Raw genomic sequence first — 22,467 nt, forward strand, 5'->3', positions numbered from 1 at the left:
TCTGAGTTGTACCTTTGTGACCTTTTGTGATTACTGTTTTGTTGCTGCTAAAACAATGTCGATAGAATCATCCCCCCACAAGTTGTTGATAATACAGTAATACACCATACCGACCCCAGTGTGATGAGTTCATCGCAGTTCGCGTTAGCGTCGACACGTCTCGCGTGGATCTCCGACAAGTGACCTCGTCATTACAGCCAATTTCTCAACGCAAGTCACAGCTCATCAAATAAAGAAATGCTGTCCCATTACTGAAGCCAGATGTTAGGGAATGCTAGGAATTACACATAACACCACAAACATGCTACCCCCATTTGATTAAAGCGTCACCAATTAAATCCGAACCCGTATAAAATGTACAAAAAAGACACTCGCACTGAACTCCACTCTTCTTTTATTGAATGTGTATAAAAGCTGAGAGAGCAGTTGTAAAAGAAGGAATCCAAGGGTCAGGCAGTTGACGGATGGGGTGAAGGTGGAATCTAAGCGGAAGGTGACAGAGTTTGCAGGCTGGACTTGACGGTCGCTAGGTTGGCTTTCCAAGAGCTCAGACTGTCAAACAGCTGCTGCCACTGCTGCTTTCCGAACGTGCGGTGTGTGCTGTGACTGGAGATAAAAATGACCGAGAACCTTTAAAAGTCATATTCTGTACGCACAGGTGATATTTTCATCATACACACTAGAAATAGGGAAAGCCACAGTCTGTGATGATCTTGAAACAAAAGTTTCAGGTTGTTCACTAGTGTTTAGAGCTTAATTAAATTGACCATTTAGTTAAAATTTAATTTCCATGGACGTGAGGCAAATGTTCAAGACCTAGATCTGTATATAAATGGTATTTTGTAAACAAAATATAAAAGTCTTGAAAAAAAACTTGCCTGACAACAACTTTTTGCTGAGTCTGGTCGATTTTGCAATACACCATCTTTGTCCGAACAGCTAAAAGTTAGAGAGAGAGAAGAGTTTCTTTTGGTGAGCTTATACCTGAATGTCCCTTAATGACACTCAAAAGCAGTTCAACAATGAGGAAAAACTTACAACAAACAAACATAAATACATTCAATGCCTCATTGTTGTGAAATCTAAAAGGTTCCTTTACCATCAATAACAAAAGCTTCAACATCATCAGCTCCAATCAGCAACTCCTGTTGCATGGTGTCAAATGAGATCTCCTTGAATTCTGCCGCCATGCCCATAAATGTGAGCAGACGCATCTTGGCCATGTTTTGCTCGTGGCACAGCCCTGCGGGGGGGTGGCAAGCAAGAATCATTAAGCCGTCACGCTTCTCTCGGGGGACTTTCCCCGTCGATGATTCTTTTAACATTAAAGGGCAATGCAGTTAGGGATTCTACTAATTAAGACAAACACTAATATGCAGTAACTGTTCAGCGATTCTGTCCACATAGTCGTTGACCGTCAACACTGCTGACGCGTGCACATTCCTCTTCTGTGTGGAGTGAGGCGATGACACTGGCTCAGGATTTACCAAACAGCCAATTGCAAGATGGAAGGCTGTGATTTGTAAATATTTAAAATAAACTGTTCTTAAATAATAAATGAAAATGTTTTGAATTTAAGATATGAATGCTTACTTAAGATATTAATCTACGCAACAATAAACGGAAAATCTTGTACCACTATTGCTACCATACCAGCTTTTGAGAATCAATTCTCTAAAGGCCTGCCAGGTACTCTATTTCAGTGAGGTATATTTTTTGTTTCTTTTAAAAACACTTCTGGTTCAATAATGAAAAAAAACAACAACAGGGGGCATTTAATTATTTAATTTACTTGTAATCTTGCAACTAGAATTTATGAGAAATTTCAATGCCATCTTTAGATTTTCTGCTGGTTATTTGTCCTCGTTTACAAACCAAAACATTTAATTTGTGAACAAAAGTACTATTTATCTGAAAATGTTTCCAAACTTGTTTGTATTCCTCTAAGTGCGACATTGTGACAGATGTACTCACCAAGAGAGTCAATGAAGTCCTTGTTGTCCTGGTAAAACTTAACGTATGCAGCGAGTTTTGCACTCACAAAGATAGTTAAAAGCTGAAAAAGGTCAAGGGAAAGAAGCTTGAACTTGTTCAATCCAGTACAACTTCAATCAATAATCTTCTCATATGTCTTCATCAATATGACAAGTACATTTAATTAACTATATTTAGAAAAGCTCACTCTTAATAATGAATCCAATGGCACTAAAATGTATGAGAGCTGAAAACTCACATCGTGGATGAGTTCTCCCTCCAGGAAACGGACTGGCTTGAGAGTGAGCAGGTGGTCAAACAGGAAAGTGTTGGGATCTTTTAACGCACGGACGATGCATCTAAAGAGCACAGTGGAAATGAAACAGTGGAGTTGAATGGAACCATTTGGAAGGATTCTGAAAGTTTACCTGTGGGCGTCAACACGTGCTTGAGATGCATTGTCCTCTGTGTAACTTCCCAGCAACTCCACCATCACTTTGGCTGCAGCCTCACTGTCAAGTCAAATACAATGGTGAGTTTTACATTTTCTTGACAGTGTCTTACTTAATGTTATCTTGGAAAAGTAGTTTTTTTTATGCTTAATGTTTATTTTTTTTAAAGAAATAGTTATTGTCACTCCCGACCTAATCTATAAAAACAAAGTTGTCAATTCTTTGGGGCTAAATATGTATCACCTTTTTTTGCAGTCCACCAGTGCTTCATACACCAGCCTCAAAAGAGTGTGCTTCTTCTCTGTATTCAGGTTCCAATCAACAATCCACTTGGCCACCTAATGGGTGTGATGGACAGGATTTAAACATCGGTTTTAATAAAGACAGAAAAGAAGCCATGAAGCCATCCACAATTTGGACGGAACGTACCTGATCGAGGTCAGTGGGAATGAAGGAGATGGCATTGCAGGCAGCTGCCACCTTGATGAGACTGCATAAGACGGTGTACCTGACTGGAGCATTCTCATCCATGCCATGGAACAGGTTACTCAGCCTGTTACGCAAAAACATGCAAAGGAGTTGATGAATGAACCTGTGGTGTAAGCAATTGTTTATTAACATTGATAAATGAACGGCAAAAAAAAACCGATTTCCAGAATGGGCACATATGGTTTATCCGTACTGCCGAGCAGAAACATTACTAACACAACCACCTTGCTGCCCAGCCTAATGTTTACAATGTACAAACGTTAGTCTGCCATTCACGTCAGTACTGACGGCAAAAGCTTAAAATGATACTAGTTAGATAATGACAAGGCCGTCACTTTAGCAATTCAATATATGTAGGAATATTCAGGGTTAGGATATGGTTCAGTGCACAAAAGTGTGATTTAAATAAGAAAGATTGAGGAAAATACTTACAACTGCATCCTGAGGGAGGGTCTCTCTCCTTCACGGAACTTGACCAGTTTCTCGCAAAGATTCTCGATGAGAGACTCTTGCTTCTCCGCCTCCAAGATCAACAGCAGCGATACGATGCTGTTCATCACACTCTCCACATCTGTGGAGGAATACAAAGATAGCACGCAATTGTGATGCTATATAAGGGCATTTTATTTATTGTTTGGGTGTCTTAAAGGAAATAGTTTTGTGTGCTTAAAAAGATGAAGGTAGCTTGGACTGTTGCTTACCTTTATCGTCTTCTTTGAGGCAAACATCACAACCCTCAATGATCTGAGCCAGTTCAACGTGAAGTCCACCTTTTGAGTTCTCCTCGGAAATGTCAGCTCCTTTGGACTTGATGTAGGCTCTCAGCTCCGACGCCTTTCAATAGTCAGTAGGGGCATATTAGAGACCTGCTATACATGTCATTTATAAAGTTGTATAGTTTTCTGAAGAATCGCGTTTTGAATTTAAGTCACATCCTCGATGATAAAACAGCTGTCACGTTTTTAACTTATTAGAGGATATTTCCCTACATTGTTGACATGTTGGCTTAGATCATCTTACTACATGACAATAAATAACAACGCTTGTATTTCAAGGCAATGTATAACGAAGGTTGCCTCCAAGTTGATCTTCTGGCTATTCATCCGTTTATTCTGTGTTGCCATGTTAGCTTGGTAGCTAACCACTGGCTCGTCATGATCATTAAGCAAAGTCAACGGGAGACATGATGAAGTAAAAATACAGTAATGCGCAGCATGAAAAATTACCTGGTCTTCTTCCGTTATATCGATGAAAGCCGGGACGCTCATTTTTGTTGTTTATGTGCGCCTGAGTGACGAGATCCACGCTCCCACCAGAGCAGGACTAACCGGAAAAGAAATGGCCAGAGCGCCGGTGATAGATTGTACTTCCGGATCTAACTCTTAAAGCGACAGTGCGCTCAAGTAGTCATTCCTCGAACCTTCTCATTTTAAGTGTTTTAAATTATGTCCTGCTCTTATCGCAGCGAATTGTTCCCATTTAATTTCCTCTCATCCAAATTTATGGCTAAATCCAGCATATCTCTGCTGGATAGCTTCAGCTAATGTAGCTTTAGCCTCAAAGGTCAGTCAGCCTCTTAAATTTGATGTCACCCAGACTTCCACCACTACAAACCTATCTTTCATTCTCTTTCTCCAGACATCTACCTCCTCTCTCTGGGAGATTAACCCTGGACGACTTGGATGAGAGTTACTGAGGGGAAACTGATCCCTGGACGGGGTTATCAGATGAAGCTGCAGCTCATCTGCGTGGACCACCATCACAGGGCCCTTCCCACCCGGAAACACCCTGAGTGTCACAGGGCAAACACCCTAAAGCCCCTCCATCCCAACTGACCCGTGGGCGCACGTGTTCTGCCTCCGTGCCAAGCCCGATCCGGTCTGTTGTTACAACGGTGGTTCTCAGGTTGATGGAAGTGATTGGGGTGAAAAGGGTAAGAAGAGCAAAAGTTCACTCTAAAAACTACGGAGTCGTGTTACACACTTCTGAAAGGTGCTGCACATGATTCAGTCCCAGATTGAATTCCGAGTTGTTTTCACTTGCGTTGCTCACAGCTCATTTGTCACTAAAATTGGGATATTTTTAAGACTCGTAGGCTACCGAGGTACTTTGCTCTCCGTCGTTATTCCCTGAAATACGTCTTGCCACATATTTCTTGCCGTGCTTACAGTTAAGGAACTGAACTACGCAGTTAGCCTTTAAATAAAGAGGGGAAATGGCTTATGCAGTATTTCACCATCATGCTCGCATGATGCGTCATCTTCTTGGGAAGGCAAGTGCCTGGTACCGAATCCCACCCTCAATCTCCGTTGCCCTTGTACGCTGTCACAGCAAATAATTTATAGATACTTCTTCACAAGTGTGCTAGTGTAACTCTGCGCCTTTCATTATCTGATTAACAACTGTTGTCAAGCGCCTGGAGTATTTCAAGTCGCGAATCGTTTTGTTTTTTCTTTTCTTTCGGGCTTTGAAGCACCAGGTGCATAGGACTTTTATTTATTTTTTTGAATTGGCTTTTAAGTGCCTGTGTGTTGCCCCGAGTACAAAATGTAATTCTATAATTTTATAATAAATAGGTAAAATGAAAAAAACTATTTTCTGTATCCAATAAGTATTAGTTAAATTTTTCCATAGTATGGTACAAGGGTCAGACTGTCACATCAAATACCTTTTATTCACTGTGCAAGATGTTTTTAATAACATTTTTGACATGCATACAAGTGTAATATAATTAAGTTTTATTGTAAGTAAAATGTCAAAACAATTCAATTTTCCTCAATTCTTAATTGTCAAACAACCGTATAAGATGGTAAACACCGTTTATGTTTACACAAAGCTAACTAACAGAGACCATTACAGTTTTCTCAGCTAAATGCTGAGTGCCTTCTTTATAAAATCCCAGTGTAGATGTCAGAGGATTTTGCTGACAACATTTGCTGTGAAATATTTTAGTCCACTTCGGTGGAAGAGTATTTGTCATTTGAACTGTCTGGCAGTCTGACGATGTCAGTTACACATTTGATCGTAAAATTAAGATTGGGAAACATTGTTGCCAAACAGAAACATTTATGAAGAAAGACTATAACATGAAATAATGTCAAATTTTGAGCATGCATCACATAGGGATGTAAAAGAATAATTCTTTCACACATTTACATGATTGAAATTGTTCCAGTTGTCTGCAACATTATTATTTTAAAAAAAATCCATACATCTACCTGCACTTAAGGCAATTGCAAAAAAGTTTTGTACAAATCTTAAAAACAATAGAAAAAAAAATACAATTCTTCAAGAGGGGAAAATATGGTAAAAACAATTAAAAATTGAGAAGAGACAAATCATTTTCCGCAGCACTACTCATCAAATATTTTTAGTATCATGACTTCTTACTATTCACATTCACACTCATACCAATTATGAATGTTCAACCAGCCTACCATGCATGTTCTTGGGGTGTGGGAGGAAACCAGAGTACCTGGACAAAATCCACACCGTCCCAGGGGAAACATGCCAAATCCACACAGGAAGATCGGAACCCACCAGGGATTGAACCCTCATTCTCAGAAATGTGAGGCGGATGTGCTAACCAAAATTTCCACTGGGCCACCCGCTTTGTTACAATGTTGCATTTTGTAATTGTAATTAAAACAACAAGAAAAACAACACCAGATTGGCTTGTAGCTCATCAAATCATGTACAGTGACAGGAAGACACCAGGGGCTGCCTTGGAATACCTATGTATAACCTCTATAGCTGTGATTCTTTTTATGTCTATGGAAAATTGCCCACTCAGCCTCCTACAAGATAAATGACTGTGTATTAAGAGTCAGTTAAACCCAGGTGCGGTCTCTCTCGCTGTCTGCCGGCCAAGTGGTGAGTGGTCATCTTCCAACATGGCCGCCTACCTTCCACACCACTAATTGTCTGTTTCCCACAGTCTTGCCTGTCTGAAAAATCCCCCTCGCTTAGGCTCATCTATCAGTCAGTGACCTTGTCAGGATGCATCGCATGACTTGATCCGTGCTTCTCAAGGTGAGGTCAATTGGTTGTTAATTATACTTATAGGACGAGTCTCCATCTCCTTGCGCGCATGGCTGGAATTTTAAAAGAGAAGCAAGCAAACACTGTAGATGACTCATTTATGGGTGGCGATGGGTATGTAATCATACAATAACAACATGATTATTAATTTTCTGACCGACATTAAATAATTTATTGCCAAAGCCTCGACTTGACACAAAAGACTGGAATATATTGCAACAAAAACACATTTACTTTATAAGACAGTCAACAGATTACAAGATTTGCTTTTGACTATTGAGAGTTAGACCAGTTAAAATTCATGTGAGTTCTGAATAGGCCGAAGACACTTTGTCTCACTGTTTTTGTTGTTTGTTCAGACTGCACCATACGGACTTTGCAAACCAACAACAATTAGTTATCTGTATGTTCATCTTCAAACTATACTTGTGTTACATCCTCAAAGTAAAAATAATCATTAAAAAGAAAACACATTCACTGTATTTTGAGACACAACAATGCAAGCTCCAAGTAAGAAAGCTCAATCCAAAATCAAACATTTCATACAGCTGCAATCAGGAAAAAAAAGGTTTCACAAATGATTTATATCGTAAATTTTACAATATTTTTTTCCACCAGGCTAATCTTGAATCTCCTCCACCCATTCGTAAGATGAGACCTGTCAATATTATCTAGACTTTTAATAATTTCTAAGCCCTTGTGATGAATTATCCCCACCTCCACTTATTAAATCAAGCAGAGTTAAGGTCAGGCTCAGGATCACCTACAATGTACTATAATTAATTTTCAATTAACATTAAGCATCCAGCTCTAATTTTATAACATAACTAAGAACATTAGTACAAAAATACACAGCAGTACTCGAGCCATATCACCTAGCTGCCTATCATTGAAAGCGCCTCAGTGATCCATCATGGCAACTTTGGGGTCATTCATTCCCTGACGTGGAATGTGCGTGGTTTCGTTCAACCTCACGGCAGCTGCGAGAAAGAAAAAAAAGTCATTGTGGTCGGACAGCGGCTCTCTCCATGATGAAGCGACCTCTTGTCATCAAACAGTGTTTATATTACACACACTTGCAGGCTTGTACAAGTGTTAAGATGAGTTATTTAAACAATAGTTAGTATTCAATTCATCTGTCTTGAAACGAAAGATGTCAAGACTCTGTAATACTAATTACAGGCATGTTACACCGCATGACCTTTCACTTTTGAGATAACAATACAGGCTATCTCATCCGTGTTGATGATGTGGAGCAGAGGTCCTAAATAGGTGGACTATGGCCCAGCTGTAGGAATAGATGACTTTCTATATTACATTAATTGTTGTGTTATTTTCAACAAGGCTTATAATGTAAAATGTGCAACCTTTGGGTCTGTAAAGCTTCTGCTCAAAACTTTATTTCTCTATTTATTTATTTATTTAAATTAATAGAGTTCCTCAACAATCACTATCATCAATCATATTTTTTCTCAACGGCCTGCTCTCGGAGTATTTTTTTATTTATTTTTAATCAGCAGTGGTTTGGGAGGAACAAATATTTGTAGAAACTTTCCACGGAGTCTGTAAATTTTGATGCCTGTAAAACTTGCTGAGGTCTAACCCAACTATTTTTGGGCGAAAGGCAGACTACACCCTAGACTGGTCACCAGCCAGTCATAAGCCACACAGAGAGACAGACAACCACTCACAAAGCAACAGAGTGGGAATCAAACCCAGACTTGCCCATACCAAAGTCAGGCAGAAGAACCACTACACCATCGGATGGTGAAAACCATTTAGTTTTAGTGAAAGTGTATTGGATTGTTGGGATTGGGAATTGAAAATGAGAATATCACTTTTGAAATTTCTGATTGTTAGTCCAAGACAAATCCATCCGCCCCCCTTCTGATCATTGTGAGTCATCATGTCCATTTTTGCTTGTCTCAACATCAAAATAATGCTTGTGGTGGATGACAACATATGCACAATAACCGCTTGAGATATGTGCAATGTTTTTGGTTGCCTGCTGACGCCCTACTGGCCACAGCTGCTCCTGGGCGTGACAACAGGGAAGAGGCCACAGTTTACTGTAAAGTGCTGATAACGGCCGGCCTTGAACGTGACACACATGCACCTGCTGGGATGAGGCATGCATGGATTATGCAGAACTTACTTACAAGTGTCTACGTATAAACTGTAAAACAATTTAAAGCAAGAATGATAATCACAGAAAACTTCATTTGACACGTCTTAAATTACAACGATCCTCCCCGGGCTGTGTTTTGCACCCACTATCACATTTGCCGCTTCGATTGTGACATTTTCATTGTTTCTAATTCACAAACTAGTAATATTGGGGTTTGTGTTGGAAGGTAAAAGTGAAGGGCAACAACCAGCACAACTGCGTGTGTTAAACATCAGTGGAGAAGTGTTGTGTCTGACACACAAGTCGTGTGATGATGCTCATTCTCCCACAGATTGCTCCTCTGTTCGTCTTATCACAGCTCCTGATATGTGGCTCTTTGAAGAACGCTCACTGATGATAGGAGGATTTGTTCAAAAATGCATGGCCGTTGCTTGTTCATTGAGACAAAGAAAGCAACAATAAGTCTCTGTTTGGCGAATGCACTTCAAGGACTTTAAGTTGGTCATGATTTAATATGAATATAATTTTCCCAGGTTTGTTCTAATCTAAACTCCCTAGCCATATATAACTGTTTCATTCATGAACAAAACTCCAACATAATTGAACTCCTCCACTTGGATAAGGACCTCATTCCTAACTTGTAGTGGGCATTCCTCCTTTTGGTGGTTGAGGACTATGGTCTCATATTTGGAAGTGTTATTTGTCACTCCAAAGGCTTTTACTTTACGTTTAACAACATATACAGACTGTAATCACTAGAGCTGTGGTGGAACATGATGAATTTATATACATACATACTTTCAATGCTAACATTGTGTTCTTCATCGATCATTTTCCAAAATTGAATACTTTCATTAGTGTGAATAGTAAGGCAAACAACTTTATTTAATTAAAATTAAATCAAGAAGTGTCTGTGTATTTTGAAATATAAATGATGGCAATGAGCTGCACATTTCCCATCTTGCTATCTGTATCTTCGTCACAAACAATGTCAGAAAAGAGCCACGTCACTGGTAAAACATGCTGTTGTTGTTGGAGTGTTATCTGCATCTTTAAGACCAAAATAACACCTGCAGAATTGCCCGAGAGCTATTTTAAAACTGATGACTAGTGATTTGCAAACGACGGTCGTGTTAAACCGCAAGTGTTTTTGCCTTTAAAAAAAAGTCAAGGAAAGCCAGTCTTTTAATATGTGCAAAAAGATTTGTGTTCAAATACAGAAAAGCAGAAAAGTAATGTCTTTTTCACGTGTACGGCCAGATCACATATCTGCATAGTTTATCATGTGGCCTGTTGGCTAAGACAAAGCCTTCTCCAATTCCCTCATGGCGCTGGAGAAAGTTTGGCTCTTGTGTGTTTCTTGTTAGGGGTCACGGCTTCTAGTGACCATTTGCCTTCCTCTCCGCTGTGATGTTGTTTTAAACCCAGAGTTAACCACAGAGTGATCTGAAGAGGAATGGGCATATTTGGGGATGGCCATCCGTCACGTGGACTGAAGGGCTTGTTTCCTCTCTGACCCGTCACCCCCGATGAATCCTCACTAAAGACTCCGCTGGGGAAGGTACAGCCAACGTTTGCCTTGGCTTAACAGCAAATATTTTAGCCAGATTTCCACTACTGTGCCACAACCTTTTGCTCTCATAGCACATTATTTATAGTCCTTATTTGTTTATCATGGGTGGACCCCGGAAGTTTTCGCAATTGTTGAGGGAGAAATCATTTTTTTCCTCTGATTCCATGTTAAGGTCAACTATTTTGCTATCATTTTAATGCGCGGATGTTTTTTCTGGGATATGATTTAGCCTCTGTACTAATTCCCAGAGTAAATCGGAGAGGATTTTATCTTCTTAAAAATCATAAAATTCCTGATTAGCTTTTGGGGAAATGAACTTTTTATATACTTTATGGAGATTTTGTTGAACCACACCTCATAATAAATCTGAGGGTCAGTGAATAATACTGAATTGATCTTTTAGAAGTTTGTGGATTTTTGTATCGACAAAAACTATTTTGCCAAGACTTATCTTGACATTCGGACTGATATTCTACATTTTGGAAAGTAAACAGGTCGAGTGCTCATCTTAATTTGATCTTGTTCCCTTATTTCCACCTGGATCATCTTTCTGCTCTCACTTTCACCATTTTCAAAAATTCAATGTTCAAGATTGTGAGAACAGTTTGGGGAGGGCCTTTTCAATATTCCCAGTGCACATAAATCCTAGAATAGAGAGCCAACTGACAATTCATCCCTACAAATGTTTCTTTGTGTAAATGGATGAAAAAAATGCTAAAGATACTACAACTTCAAACAGGTGAAAACTGATATATAAATGTAAAAGTGTACAAATTCCATATTTGTACCACAATTTGAACTAACAAATCCACTGTATCTTGTTAGAACAGCATATCATAGCAGCGGAATATATTTCCATTAAGGTTGATCAGTTTCAATCCTTAAGAATTGCATTTTCTTCCTCTAGGTTACCCCCCTACCAATACGCCCCCTCTCCAAATCAAGTCACTCACGACTTATAGTGAGTTTACAAACGCTCACTTGAATTCAAGACGAATATTCCAGATGTTGATGATGGGAAGTGCCAGATTCTCACTGTCCACTATCTTGAATTTACACTCCTTGATGTTATCAAGAGTTGGTGGGTAATTTTACAAAATCCATCATGTTGCAGTGTCTAAGACAAATGTGTGTGTCAAAGTGGTGGCCCGGGGGCCAAATCTGGCTCGCCACATCATTTTGTGTGGCCCGGGAAAGTAAATCATGAGTGTCGACTTTCTGTTTTAGGATCAAATAAAAATGAAGAGTATAGATGTATATTACATTTCCTGATTTCCCCCCTTTTAAATAAATAATTGTAATTTTTAATCCATTTTTTCTGTGTTTTTAGCTCAAAAACCATTTTGTAAAATCTAAAAATATATATATAAAAAAAGCTAAAATAAACATTGTTTTAGATCTATAAAAAAACTGATTATTCAGGGATTTTAATCCAGTTCTTTTAATATATTTATAAAAAATATATATCTAAATATTATATCTAAAATGGTCCGGCCCACGTGAAATCAAGTTGACGTTAAAGCGCCCCGCGAATCAACCCGAGTCTGACACCCCTGGTCTAAGGTGAAGATGTTCTCTGTTATTTTAAAATGTACTCTTTATTTCATCTGATTTGTAAAAGTTATTAGACAATATTGGTGAAAACTTTTTGGAACAGTTTCACAAAATCCTAGCATAAGACATTTTCAGTCCAACATGTACTATGCATATATTATGGTTTGACTAAATATTAGAATAATTTATCATCTCTCCTATTATAGAATTATATTTGCACTCGCTTCTCCAATTCTTTTCATATATGTAGATTGTGTTGTATGCAATTTTAACTTTTAAAAGTGATGACAACTGAGCTGCATTCCTGTGAGAGCTTTACATTTGAGTGAACTCAACTTTATTTATAGAGCATGTCCAAACGTTATTTATTTTCCTCATGTGTAAGAATTTTTGATCGAGATCCAGAGCAATGCTGTTAGTATGATTTTGCTTGAACACATTTAAGCAGTACGTTTAAGCCTCTATTTGAAACCGTGTATCATATTTCCAGCACACAAAGCCTAGATTCAAAAAACACTGTTAAATTTACTGTTAGTCACATCAGATGCATTTCCTTCATCCTATTTTGAAACTATTATGAAAGTGTGGTGCGTTTCATACTAAAGTGGTGAATCAGAAGCGTTACCGACTTTTGGTCAGGTGTTGGAAAATATTTTAATTGTGAGGATTATTATTATTTTATGAACTCTTAATCATGATCTGCCCCCAAAAGACAATTGTAAGGAAGAACAAGTTTCAAAGGAATAAATCATCAAACAATCATGTAATACGTTCAAATTAAAAGATTTTCCTTATTTTTAATACACAGCTGCTTAAAACGTTTCCTCATGAACATAAATTGAGCCACTCTTGAACTTGGCCAAAGTAATACAAGTGTGTGGTTAGTCAGAGCCTGCTGAGAAGTCAGCGAGGGTCACGAGAAGGCAAAAACCTTGCTTGCTCCGCCCACTGGTCCGTGACTATCGCCAGTACTTGAGTCTTCGGGGGGCTAAAGGCGGGCCAGACGTTGTAGAGGCACAGGAACGAAGCTGTGATACCCTTGCGCACACTCCCACTCATTGCACATTCAGAGGGGGGCAGGCACACCTCCATTTTTGTCATCATCACATTTTTCTTATGATTCCTGACCTCAGACGCAAATGATGGCTTGTTAGTTTGTGACTTCTTCGAGTGAGTGTTTGAATTTGTCATCTCTATCACTGTTTTTCCGTCCTTCTTTCTGGATTTTCGACTCTGGAACCCAATGCTGACCGAAGCGTACGGCGCCATGCCAATGGGCTCGGACCTCCTAGATCTGAGTCTCCTGTCTCCGAGCCCTCAGGTGTCCTCCCTGAGTGGGGCTGGAGGGGGCTGCGGACAGTGGCCGCCACTTTTGGATCTCCATCCCGGATCTCCCTACAACTCCGTGCCTTCCCACCACTCCCTCATCAAGCAGGAGCCCAGCTGGGCGGGCGCCGACCCAATCGAGGATCCCCACTGTGGACTCGGGGCCTTCACGTTGCACTTCTCGGGCCAGTTCACAGGCTCAGGCCCTTGCAGGGTCGGGGCTTTCGGTGAGCCGCCAGCGGGCCAGCCCAGGGTTTTCCCCAGTGGAACCTACCTCCCTGGCTGCATGGAAAGTCCTCCTCCACCCAGGAACCAAGGTAAACATTGTCATTCCAACTTTTTGCAGATCACAGTAATTTCAAGGATAAGTATCTTCTCGAAAATGTGATGTCCTCTGATAAATGTTTGTTGGAGTTGTCAGCATTGTTGTGACTAGGCAGGATGTTATGTGCTCCACTGGGACAACATGCCCTGTGTCAGGAACCAACTTGACACTTTTCTGGAAGTACTCTGACAGACAGACAGCCAACATAGTCCTGCTGTACCGTGAAGTGCTTTAATACCAGACATTTTTTAAATTGTTTTCCAAACATTTTGAGCTAAACATCAAAATTGAAATTCACCAAAAGTACATGTATTATGTACTCATGGGCATAGGCTATTAAAAATTCAACAAACCAAAATATAAATGTAAATGTAAGAAATCCTGATCTAATTTAAATTTTTGACCATTATCTGGCTATTACATATTTGACTATAATTAACATTCAATCATGAAATGGTCGTATTGTGGTGTACAACTGTATATATATAATTAAATTGAATTGAATGATTTTTCTTGTCATTATACAAGTATAATGAGATTTAAAACTTCACCACATGTCTCAGTCTTAATGTTATGAGTTAATGTTTTGGTTGTTATTAACCTAATTTACTACACCTTCGGGCAAATAAATGTATAATCTCTTAAGTGCACTCTACTAAATACATTGTACTTGTTTTGTCCTAAAATTCCATCTACTCATTAAAAGGTTGCCCTTCATAAGAGAACCAACCGAATATAAATGCAACCAAAAAAAATTCACGGCCATTATCCAATAAAAGAATTTACATGTATTATTGAAAACAACTACATTCTACCTTACAATTGTTTTTAAATTTAAAATATTTAGTGTAAAATACTGATTCTGAGTAGTAGTCTGCGTAGAATTCAGCCATATTTTCTGAGTATTATAGCATTTGATATATTCATTGATACATTCATATATATATATATATATATATATATATATATATATATATATATATATATATATATATATATATATATATATATATATATATATATATATATATATATATATATATATATATATATATATATATATACAGACATTCATAATATAAATATATACATACATGAGTAATTTTCCTGTTCTGAAACCTGGATTTGTAATCTAAATTCGAGACAACATAAATATGAATCTCTTTCTTGCAAACAAAGCTCCGTCAAGTCTGCTGGGAATCGTTACTCGGAGGTCAGAGGTTAAACTGTGGACGTGTGCGCTGATGTGACTTCCACAGACACTGTGCACGCACTCATGTTTGCCTGCGAGTAAAGTACTTTTTGATGAAGTGATAAACTGCTCTACAAGCTGCTGGGATTTAAGCAAGAAATTTTGAGTCATTTTTTTCTCTAGTAACCTCTCAATGGCCCTGCAGGGAATTACTTTGAAAATACCTCACTTCTGCTTGACCTTGTATCTTCTTTGGAGAACTGCATTACATTTATATTTAAAAACTTAACGCCAGTAGCATCTAAACACTTTCTGTCCCATAACCTTATTTTTCTTGAACCAATTCCCGTTGAATTCTACAAGGCACACTTTGAGAGGAGAGAGGAAAACAGTTGATGTTTGTTTCTGGTATTTTTTTTTCATCAGAAGTAGTCTTTGAGATGTCCCTAACTTTTTTTCTATAGGTTATGGCACGATGGGTTTAGACGGGAACTCCAGTTACGCTCACACGCCGTCTCACCACACCCCTCAGCTCTCCAGTCTATCCTTCAAGCACGAGGACACGCTGTCGCCACCAAACAACATTGGTAATAATCTACTTCCTGGCACATTCACACTAAACTCAGTCAGTTACTGGAACACGAATGCGTTCACAGCGAGGTCACAGACATAGCCCATCATTCTTTCTTTGTGTCTCTAAATCAGTCATTAAAGCCAAAGTTTTTTTCACACGAAGATCCCATAAAATAGCCAAAGTATTCAAACTGCCTTGCTTCTTACACAAAATTCACACGGCATCAATTGTGTGATGTCATTGTAGAGGCAGAAAAATTATAGATATATATTTACGGACATTTCCTCGTTATTTTGAAGGTAAACAAATGCGTTTGTTATTGATACGATTCATAACAATCAAATACAGTAATTCTGTGACCATTCTCATAATTCAGAACACTTAGGAGTCATGTTGAATAAGATTTTTCTTTTTAAGTCAATACAAATTTTGTTAATCCTCTAACCAAAACGTGTTTGTAAGGTTTTCAATAAAGGAAAATAACACTCTATATATTACATAGTATATACTGCCATAGTAACGAGGGGGCATAGTAACGAGATTTAATTGTTGTAGCATATTTGGAGAGAATGAAAAAAAAAGTGTATCATGATTCATTAGACATCCATGCTTGTATGTGTATAACCGGAGAATTTAAAAAAGAACACGGACATACAGATATACGGTACATCAAGCCCTTCACAATTAAGCTCAGTAAGATGCATTTTTGTTTGTTTGCAAAAGACCAATAGAAATAGAGGGAGAATAGTTAAATTGTGCACAAAATGCATTGCTTCAGATTGGTGTTTAAATATCTGCTGGTTATGGATCTTCCACTTGCTACTATTTTTTCAAGTTTTTTATCAGCTCTGTGGCTTATTATTATTATATTCATTATTATTATTATTACTCTTATTATTATTATTAATATTATTATTATTATTATTATTATTATTATTATTATTATGGGTACAAGGGTGCTTGTTAGTATTTCGCTAAATTCAGAGGTCAGATCACTTCTTTTGTAATATAATGATTTTTATATACAATCAATGAGTAACATCAGTATTTTTTAACTGAATAAGTACAACCATGATTGGCTGTCAACCAATTCAGAATGTGCCCTACCTACTGCCGGCCCGTAGTTAGGCTCCGACACCTCCCGACCCTCATGAGAATACACGGCATAGAAAATGAATGAATTTATAAATACTGTATCATTAAAAAGTGTTGAAAGCACAATTGCTAGGAAATTAAACAAATAACATAAAAGTCCACATATTTTCCTGAAATGTATACTTAAGTGTAATGTAGTCTTTTATAACTGCATTTTGTTACAGTATAAATGATTGATCGATGATCACAAAACACTTCATTTAGGATCACAGTTAATCCTGCACTATACTATAATATATGTTTTTGTATATGGTTTTGCTTCTTTGCAGTTGAGCAGCAATACCCTCATCCTCCTCCTAACCCTCCTGTGTTTGGGTGCCATAATCCTGCAGAATCTTGCCCAAGCAACCAAGCACTACTCTTAAGGAACTACAACAGGTAATTTCTTTTCCACCTTGAATTTCCTCCATCAAAACCTTCCAGGCGATTCTGTGAATTTAGTAATCCAACGTTAATGCATATTGTACCACTATGTAAAAATGTTAGGGAAAAACCCATCATGACATTAAGTTAAGACAAAGAATATGCTTTATAAATAAATACAAGATTTTGTTCCCAACCTGTTTTCATCTTGATGGAAAACATTTCTTAGGGTGAATTGGGTTGGAATTCTTTAAATACCGACTCTTGGATGTTTTGAGGAGAAAAAAAACTTAGGAGCGTGTGCAACCCAAATACTGGAAGAGTAGATGATAAGAAAAGAGGAGAGACTTTGCTGTTTTTCGTTACAGCTTATGGCATGAGCAGTCAAGAATCCATGCATGTGAAGAAGAACACACACACTCACACACACACACTCACATACATAGACAGAGTGTATACTGTATGTATGCGAGATGGCACGGAGCCTTTCCACAGTTGACCACAGTTCAGGCTGATTATTCTACTTCCCTCAAGGACTTCTCAAGGAATGAAAGCCAAAAACTCTCCCCCTCTTAGAGCGTTCCCGCTTTTAATGATACCGAGGACAGAGTGATGTCATGCGGTGGTTCGTGGCGTACAAGGCACCGAGTCGCACCCCCTCTCCCCCGCAGACAAACAATCTCATCTCCAAGTGTGCATGTGTGTACTAGTTTGATATGCCAAGGTAAAGAATGGCTCCAATCCCATTTTTTTTAATGAGGAGCGCAGTGGGCGGACAGGATGTGTTAATAAGCAAACCATTTGGAATCCCCCCTTCATTATCTTCACAAAGGGAGAGGAGGGACATGAAGAACCCTCAGTATCATAAATATTGCCAGCTTGCTCCTATTTAAGGGCTAACCCCTATTTAAGAAAAAAAAGAAGCAAAAAACAAATAAAGATGAAACACGCTTATCATCGCTGTCCAATAACAGAGATTTTTCAAACAGATAATTGTTTACCCACGGCTATTAGTAAACTGACACTTTACCTTGACTTTAAAGCACATGCTGAAAAATTGAATCTCTGTTTTATTAGTATTTTCTTATTTTCTTCTTCCCTGAGATCAGGGGTCTCCAAACTATTCCACAAAGGGCCAACACAGTGGGTGCAGATTTCCATTCCAATTAGACAAGATGATGGATTGTCACCAAAATGGCGCCTTCCAAGTGCAGTCAGTTAATAGCAGTCATTGGCGAAACTGTTTGTGCTGGATCAGTTAGAACCAAAATTCAGGACCTTCACTGGCCCATGAGGACCGGTTTGGAGATCCCTGAGTTAACCTGTTGCATTGTAAAACTAGCTAAGCAAAAATAAAAATGCCCCGCACCTTCTTGATGTGTGGTAAATTGAGCAATGGCAAGATTAAGTCCAAAGATGGCATCCCAGGTTTTGGACAGTTTTGTTCAGTGTCGACTGTGTGCCAAAGAAAACATACAATACGCCATGACCTGAGGTTTTGTGCTTTGGATTCAGATACAGAATACTTTATTACTCTCAGAAGGGCTGTTAAATTTTATGGTGAGCTTGTGTATAGTACCAAAAAAAATTGGAGCTGCACATTTGATTTGCTAAAAAAAAAATACACCAAATACTTCGCATCATCTTAACCTATTAAAATCAATGAAAGTGCCATGAGTCCGTTCCTTGACAAAAACTACCAATGTTTTGAAATCTTTTTTTCTTTATTAAAAAGAGGGCACTTTATAAAAAAACCATAGTGATCATTTAAAAACAAGATGAAATTCTCTATCTATTATTTTAAAAAGCTTTATAGGTGCATTTTCCCCTGGAAAGTTCCAGCGCAGTCTAGCTTGTTCTGGTCTTGGGCTCTGAGTTAGTGATCTTCTCTGCTTGCGTGGGTAATTTAGAAAATTAATTAAAAAAAAAAAACATTTATGTTAGGTCAACTTAATACTTAAAGCTGACCATTGATGTAAATGTGAGTGGGAATAGTTGAAAATAAAAATGTATTTTGCTTGAAACGTGAGAAATTAGTCTAGGATTTAATGTCACAAGTCAAGTGATTAACGGTTGCTGTGTTGTTCGTCTTCAGTGATAACCTGTACCAAATGGCATCTCAGCTGGAATGTGTTACATGGAACCAGATGAACACACTGGCATCTTCGATGAAGAGGTAAAACTGGCTGTGGTTTTTCTCCAAAATCTTACTGAGGGTAAAAAAAGGAGAGGAAGCCAGCCAGGTGGCTGCTTAAAGACAGAAAGCAGTGATAAGCATAATGTTTGAATGTTTCACTCCACACACTTGTCAAGGACATATTGATAGGTCATATATTCGTCGTTTATTATGTAGGATATATTGGTACACCTGCACCATCTCACAACATTTCAAACCTTGAACCAAATTTTCAGAGACAATCATACTCACTTTTTATTGACTCTCCCGAAAGGGGATCTAATACTTTTTATCCTTGCATTTTGTCTTGCAGCAATCATACAACCAGCTACGACAGTGAACCCATAGCACCGCCCCCACCCATGCTGGTGAGCGCCCAGTACCGCATCCATACGCATGGCGTCTTTAGGGGGCTTCAGGTCGGTCAAGGAAAAGGAAAAAAATATTTACAAATGATGCAAACTCACCAATTGAATACATTGTGTGTGTGTGTTTTTTCTTGATTTTATTTTCCTTCCATAGGATGTAAGACGGGTTCCCAGTCTTGCTCCCCCAGTAAAGTCACCCGAGCCCGGTGTGAAACGCCCTTTTGTGTGCGCGCATCCTGGTTGCAGCAAGAAGTATTTCAAACTTTCACATCTGCAGATGCATGGACGGAAACACACGGGTGAGTTTATGCTTAAGCGTATTCCAGAGTTGTGTTATTGAATAGAAATACATGAAAGGGAACATGTATAAAGTTATATAGAGTTGATATTAAAAAAGAAAGAATAGACACTTTTAAGCAAATGCTAGCTTTTTAATTAGAAAAAAATTGACACACAAAGAAAAATAATTTCAAAACAATATTTAAATAGGTGAAGTGAAAGTAAACAACTGAGATTCAGGTTGGATTGGATTGGATAACTTTATTCATCCCGTATTCGGGAAATTACGTTGTCACAGTAGCAAGAGGGTGAGGATGCAGAAATAGGAAAGGCATTTTAGACATAAATAGATAGGTAATAAGTAAGCTAATAAACAAATACATGAATAAATATATAAATAAATAAGCGTGTTATATATTTATATATTTATCTATACATATATATATATATATATATATATATATATATATATATATATACAATGATATAATTATGTACACTGAAAAAAACACAATCAGATGCTAAATTGGAACTAGCTAGTTAGACAAAGTAAATTACATTTGTATATCAGTGAAGTGGGTTATGTCACAGGAGAAAAGCCGTACCAGTGTGATGTCACTGAATGTGGTCGCAGATTCTCACGCTCCGACCAGCTGAAGAGACACCAGCGCAGACATACAGGTACCATTTGTTTTATGCTGTCACACTTCTAATAATGCAACATAGTCCATTCACTTATGTGCTTCACAATTTGAATTGTACACCCCAATTATCCTTCTCCAATTAGGGTTATTGCTATTTAAAGCAAGTTTATTTGTCCATTGCAGGCACTTCAAATGTTTTCAATGCAGCATAAGGTCCCAAGTGTTATTAGGACATTAGTGTTCCTAAATTCTTTACATCTCCAAACCGCAAAAAAGGCATTTTCTTTTTACTGTTTTGACTCATTTATTACGACGCTTGAATGTTGTAATTCATCATTTTCCTAACTAAGCTGCAGGTAGAAGAAAAAAACACAAATTTGTTTCACTGAAGTATTGTGTACTATTTTCTTAATAACTAATGTTGAATCATAATTAAAAAAAAGTAAAATAATCAACTCAGATCTATTTTAAACCAATGTAACAACATTTTAAAGGTTACTAAAAGATGAAGAAACAAAAATATAGAAATGAGTCAACATCCAGGTGCCATATTTAATGGGAGGATGGCCATTGGGATACATTTTGACTGTAGATTTGAACATTTTTCTGACATTTTTTTATCCATAGCATGAATATTATTTTATATTTAATTCGGGCATGTGAAAAACAAGTAATCTGTGAGAAAATTAGTCAATTATTTAAACTAATGAATATTTTTCATTTGTGAATGTGACTTCTCATTGAGTCATCAGATACAATTCTCAATGCTGTAACCGTTTAAAAACAAAAATGTCTTCTTAGGAGTGAAGCCCTTTGAGTGCGAGACATGTCAGCGAAAGTTTTCACGGTCAGACCACCTTAAGACTCACACTCGGACTCATACAGGTAAAACAAGTGCGTATACCTTTTTATCTTCTTCCGCTGCATTCCTCTCCTGGCACGAGCCCGGAGATGGTCGATTGATCAACGCGCTGAATATTTGAACACGCTCTTTCATGTAATGGGCCTTTTTCTGTTTCTCACTCAGGCGAGAAGCCCTTCATGTGCCGCTGGTCCAACTGCCAGAAGAAGTTTGCCCGCTCCGACGAGCTGGTGCGCCACCACAGCATGCACCAGAGGAACCTGACCAAGCTGCAGTCTGCCATCTGAGCCAGAAAGGTGGCCATGTAGCGTGCCAGCCAGTAGAGAAAGAAAGAGAGCGAGTGTGCCAGGTCAGAGGTTGTGGTGCCTTGCCAAATGGGTATAAATGGAGGTCACAGCTGATGCCAACCCACCTCGACCACGTGGTATCCACATGGTCCATAAGACGCACCATAGCCAAAACACTTATTGGGTCATTTCCACTGAGGTTATTAACACCTTCTAACTAAGCCCATAATAGAAATAGAAAAAAAGAGAGAGAGACTGCACAAGAAAGTCATCAATGCTCTATTTTTAATATCACAGAACACTTGCACTGTTTGGTTTTCTCATACAAAATCTACTGGATCGCATAAACTGGATTTAGGAAATGTATTCCTTTGGAGAATGTAAATACACACACAATGCACACTTAATGACTTTGTACATATGTGATGTATAGGCTTTTATAGACTTGCCTTTTTGTATGATGTATTATTGTTATTTTTTTTTATATATAAATGCCGATCTACATCATTCTTCAGTGTGTGTTTGTATGTATGTGCACTATCAGGTTAAGAGGCAACTTATGATCGAGGTGTTTTGGCGAGTGACAGATAGTAAAACAGCACTCCAGCGACGCCCTGACAGGGTGCAGGTCTCACCCTCCTAAATCTCTAATGCACATCTTCATAACTGGAAACATCTGGAGCTCAATAAATCTCATTTATAAAA

The 22,467-nt window shown here is 38.3% G+C and overlaps 2 protein-coding genes across 7 annotated transcripts; one reads left to right on the forward strand and one right to left on the reverse strand.

Annotated features, from left to right (window-relative positions):
• Positions 1-377: 377 nt before the first annotated feature.
• On the reverse strand, positions 378-4,305 carry eif3m (eukaryotic translation initiation factor 3, subunit M). The gene is made up of 11 exons (XM_077586838.1): positions 4,142-4,305; positions 3,617-3,749; positions 3,348-3,486; positions 2,856-2,979; positions 2,670-2,764; positions 2,403-2,486; positions 2,234-2,333; positions 1,975-2,056; positions 1,100-1,243; positions 879-939; positions 378-606 (listed from the first exon to the last, which is right to left on the reverse strand). The coding sequence occupies exons 1-11, from the start codon at positions 4,181-4,183 to the stop codon at positions 483-485; spliced, it is 1,128 nt and encodes a 375-aa protein (XP_077442964.1). The 5' UTR covers positions 4,184-4,305; the 3' UTR covers positions 378-482.
• On the forward strand, positions 4,131-22,269 carry wt1b (WT1 transcription factor b). 6 transcript variants are annotated; one of them, XM_077586782.1, is made up of 14 exons: positions 4,250-4,478; positions 4,554-6,788; positions 6,853-6,947; positions 10,513-10,645; positions 11,565-11,738; positions 13,468-13,854; positions 15,519-15,641; positions 17,053-17,161; positions 19,242-19,322; positions 19,636-19,741; positions 19,845-19,989; positions 20,561-20,650; positions 21,415-21,507; positions 21,641-22,269. In XM_077586782.1, exons 5-14 carry the CDS (start codon positions 11,663-11,665, stop codon positions 21,760-21,762), a joined length of 1,332 nt encoding a protein of 443 aa, XP_077442908.1. In that variant the 5' UTR covers positions 4,250-4,478; positions 4,554-6,788; positions 6,853-6,947; positions 10,513-10,645; positions 11,565-11,662; the 3' UTR covers positions 21,763-22,269. The 6 variants fall into 6 exon arrangements, with proteins under 6 accessions (XP_077442917.1, XP_077442908.1, XP_077442945.1 ...); XM_077586791.1 differs by having other exon boundaries at positions 4,131-4,478; positions 4,554-6,947; positions 21,415-21,498; XM_077586819.1 differs by lacking the exon at positions 11,565-11,738 and having other exon boundaries at positions 4,258-4,478; positions 4,554-6,947.
• Positions 22,270-22,467: the final 198 nt, after the last annotated feature.

The sequence above is a fragment of the Stigmatopora argus genome, chromosome 2, assembly GCF_051989625.1.
Source record: "Stigmatopora argus isolate UIUO_Sarg chromosome 2, RoL_Sarg_1.0, whole genome shotgun sequence".
In the NCBI taxonomy this organism is placed as follows: domain Eukaryota; kingdom Metazoa; phylum Chordata; class Actinopteri; order Syngnathiformes; family Syngnathidae; genus Stigmatopora; species Stigmatopora argus.

What these genes read in the sequence shown, in the direction of transcription:
- eif3m (XM_077586838.1), bottom strand. Translation starts at nt 4,183, where the DNA reads ATGAGCGTCCCGGCTTTCATCGATATAACGGAAGAAGACCAG. An exon ending in CTGGTGGACTGCAAAAAAAG is followed by an intron (nt 2,487 to 2,669) that starts GTGATACATATT and finishes TTGACTTGACAG; the next exon opens with TGAGGCTGCAGCCAAAGTGA. An exon ending in AGGGAGAACTCATCCACGAT is followed by an intron (nt 2,057 to 2,233) that starts GTGAGTTTTCAG and finishes GACCTTTTTCAG; the next exon opens with CTTTTAACTATCTTTGTGAG.
- wt1b (XM_077586782.1), top strand. Translation starts at nt 11,663, where the DNA reads ATGTTGATGATGGGAAGTGCCAGATTCTCACTGTCCACTATCTTGAAT. An exon ending in GTCGCCACCAAACAACATTG is followed by an intron (nt 15,642 to 17,052) that starts GTAATAATCTAC and finishes GCTTCTTTGCAG; the next exon opens with TTGAGCAGCAATACCCTCAT. An exon ending in ACACCAGCGCAGACATACAG is followed by an intron (nt 20,651 to 21,414) that starts GTACCATTTGTT and finishes ATGTCTTCTTAG; the next exon opens with GAGTGAAGCCCTTTGAGTGC.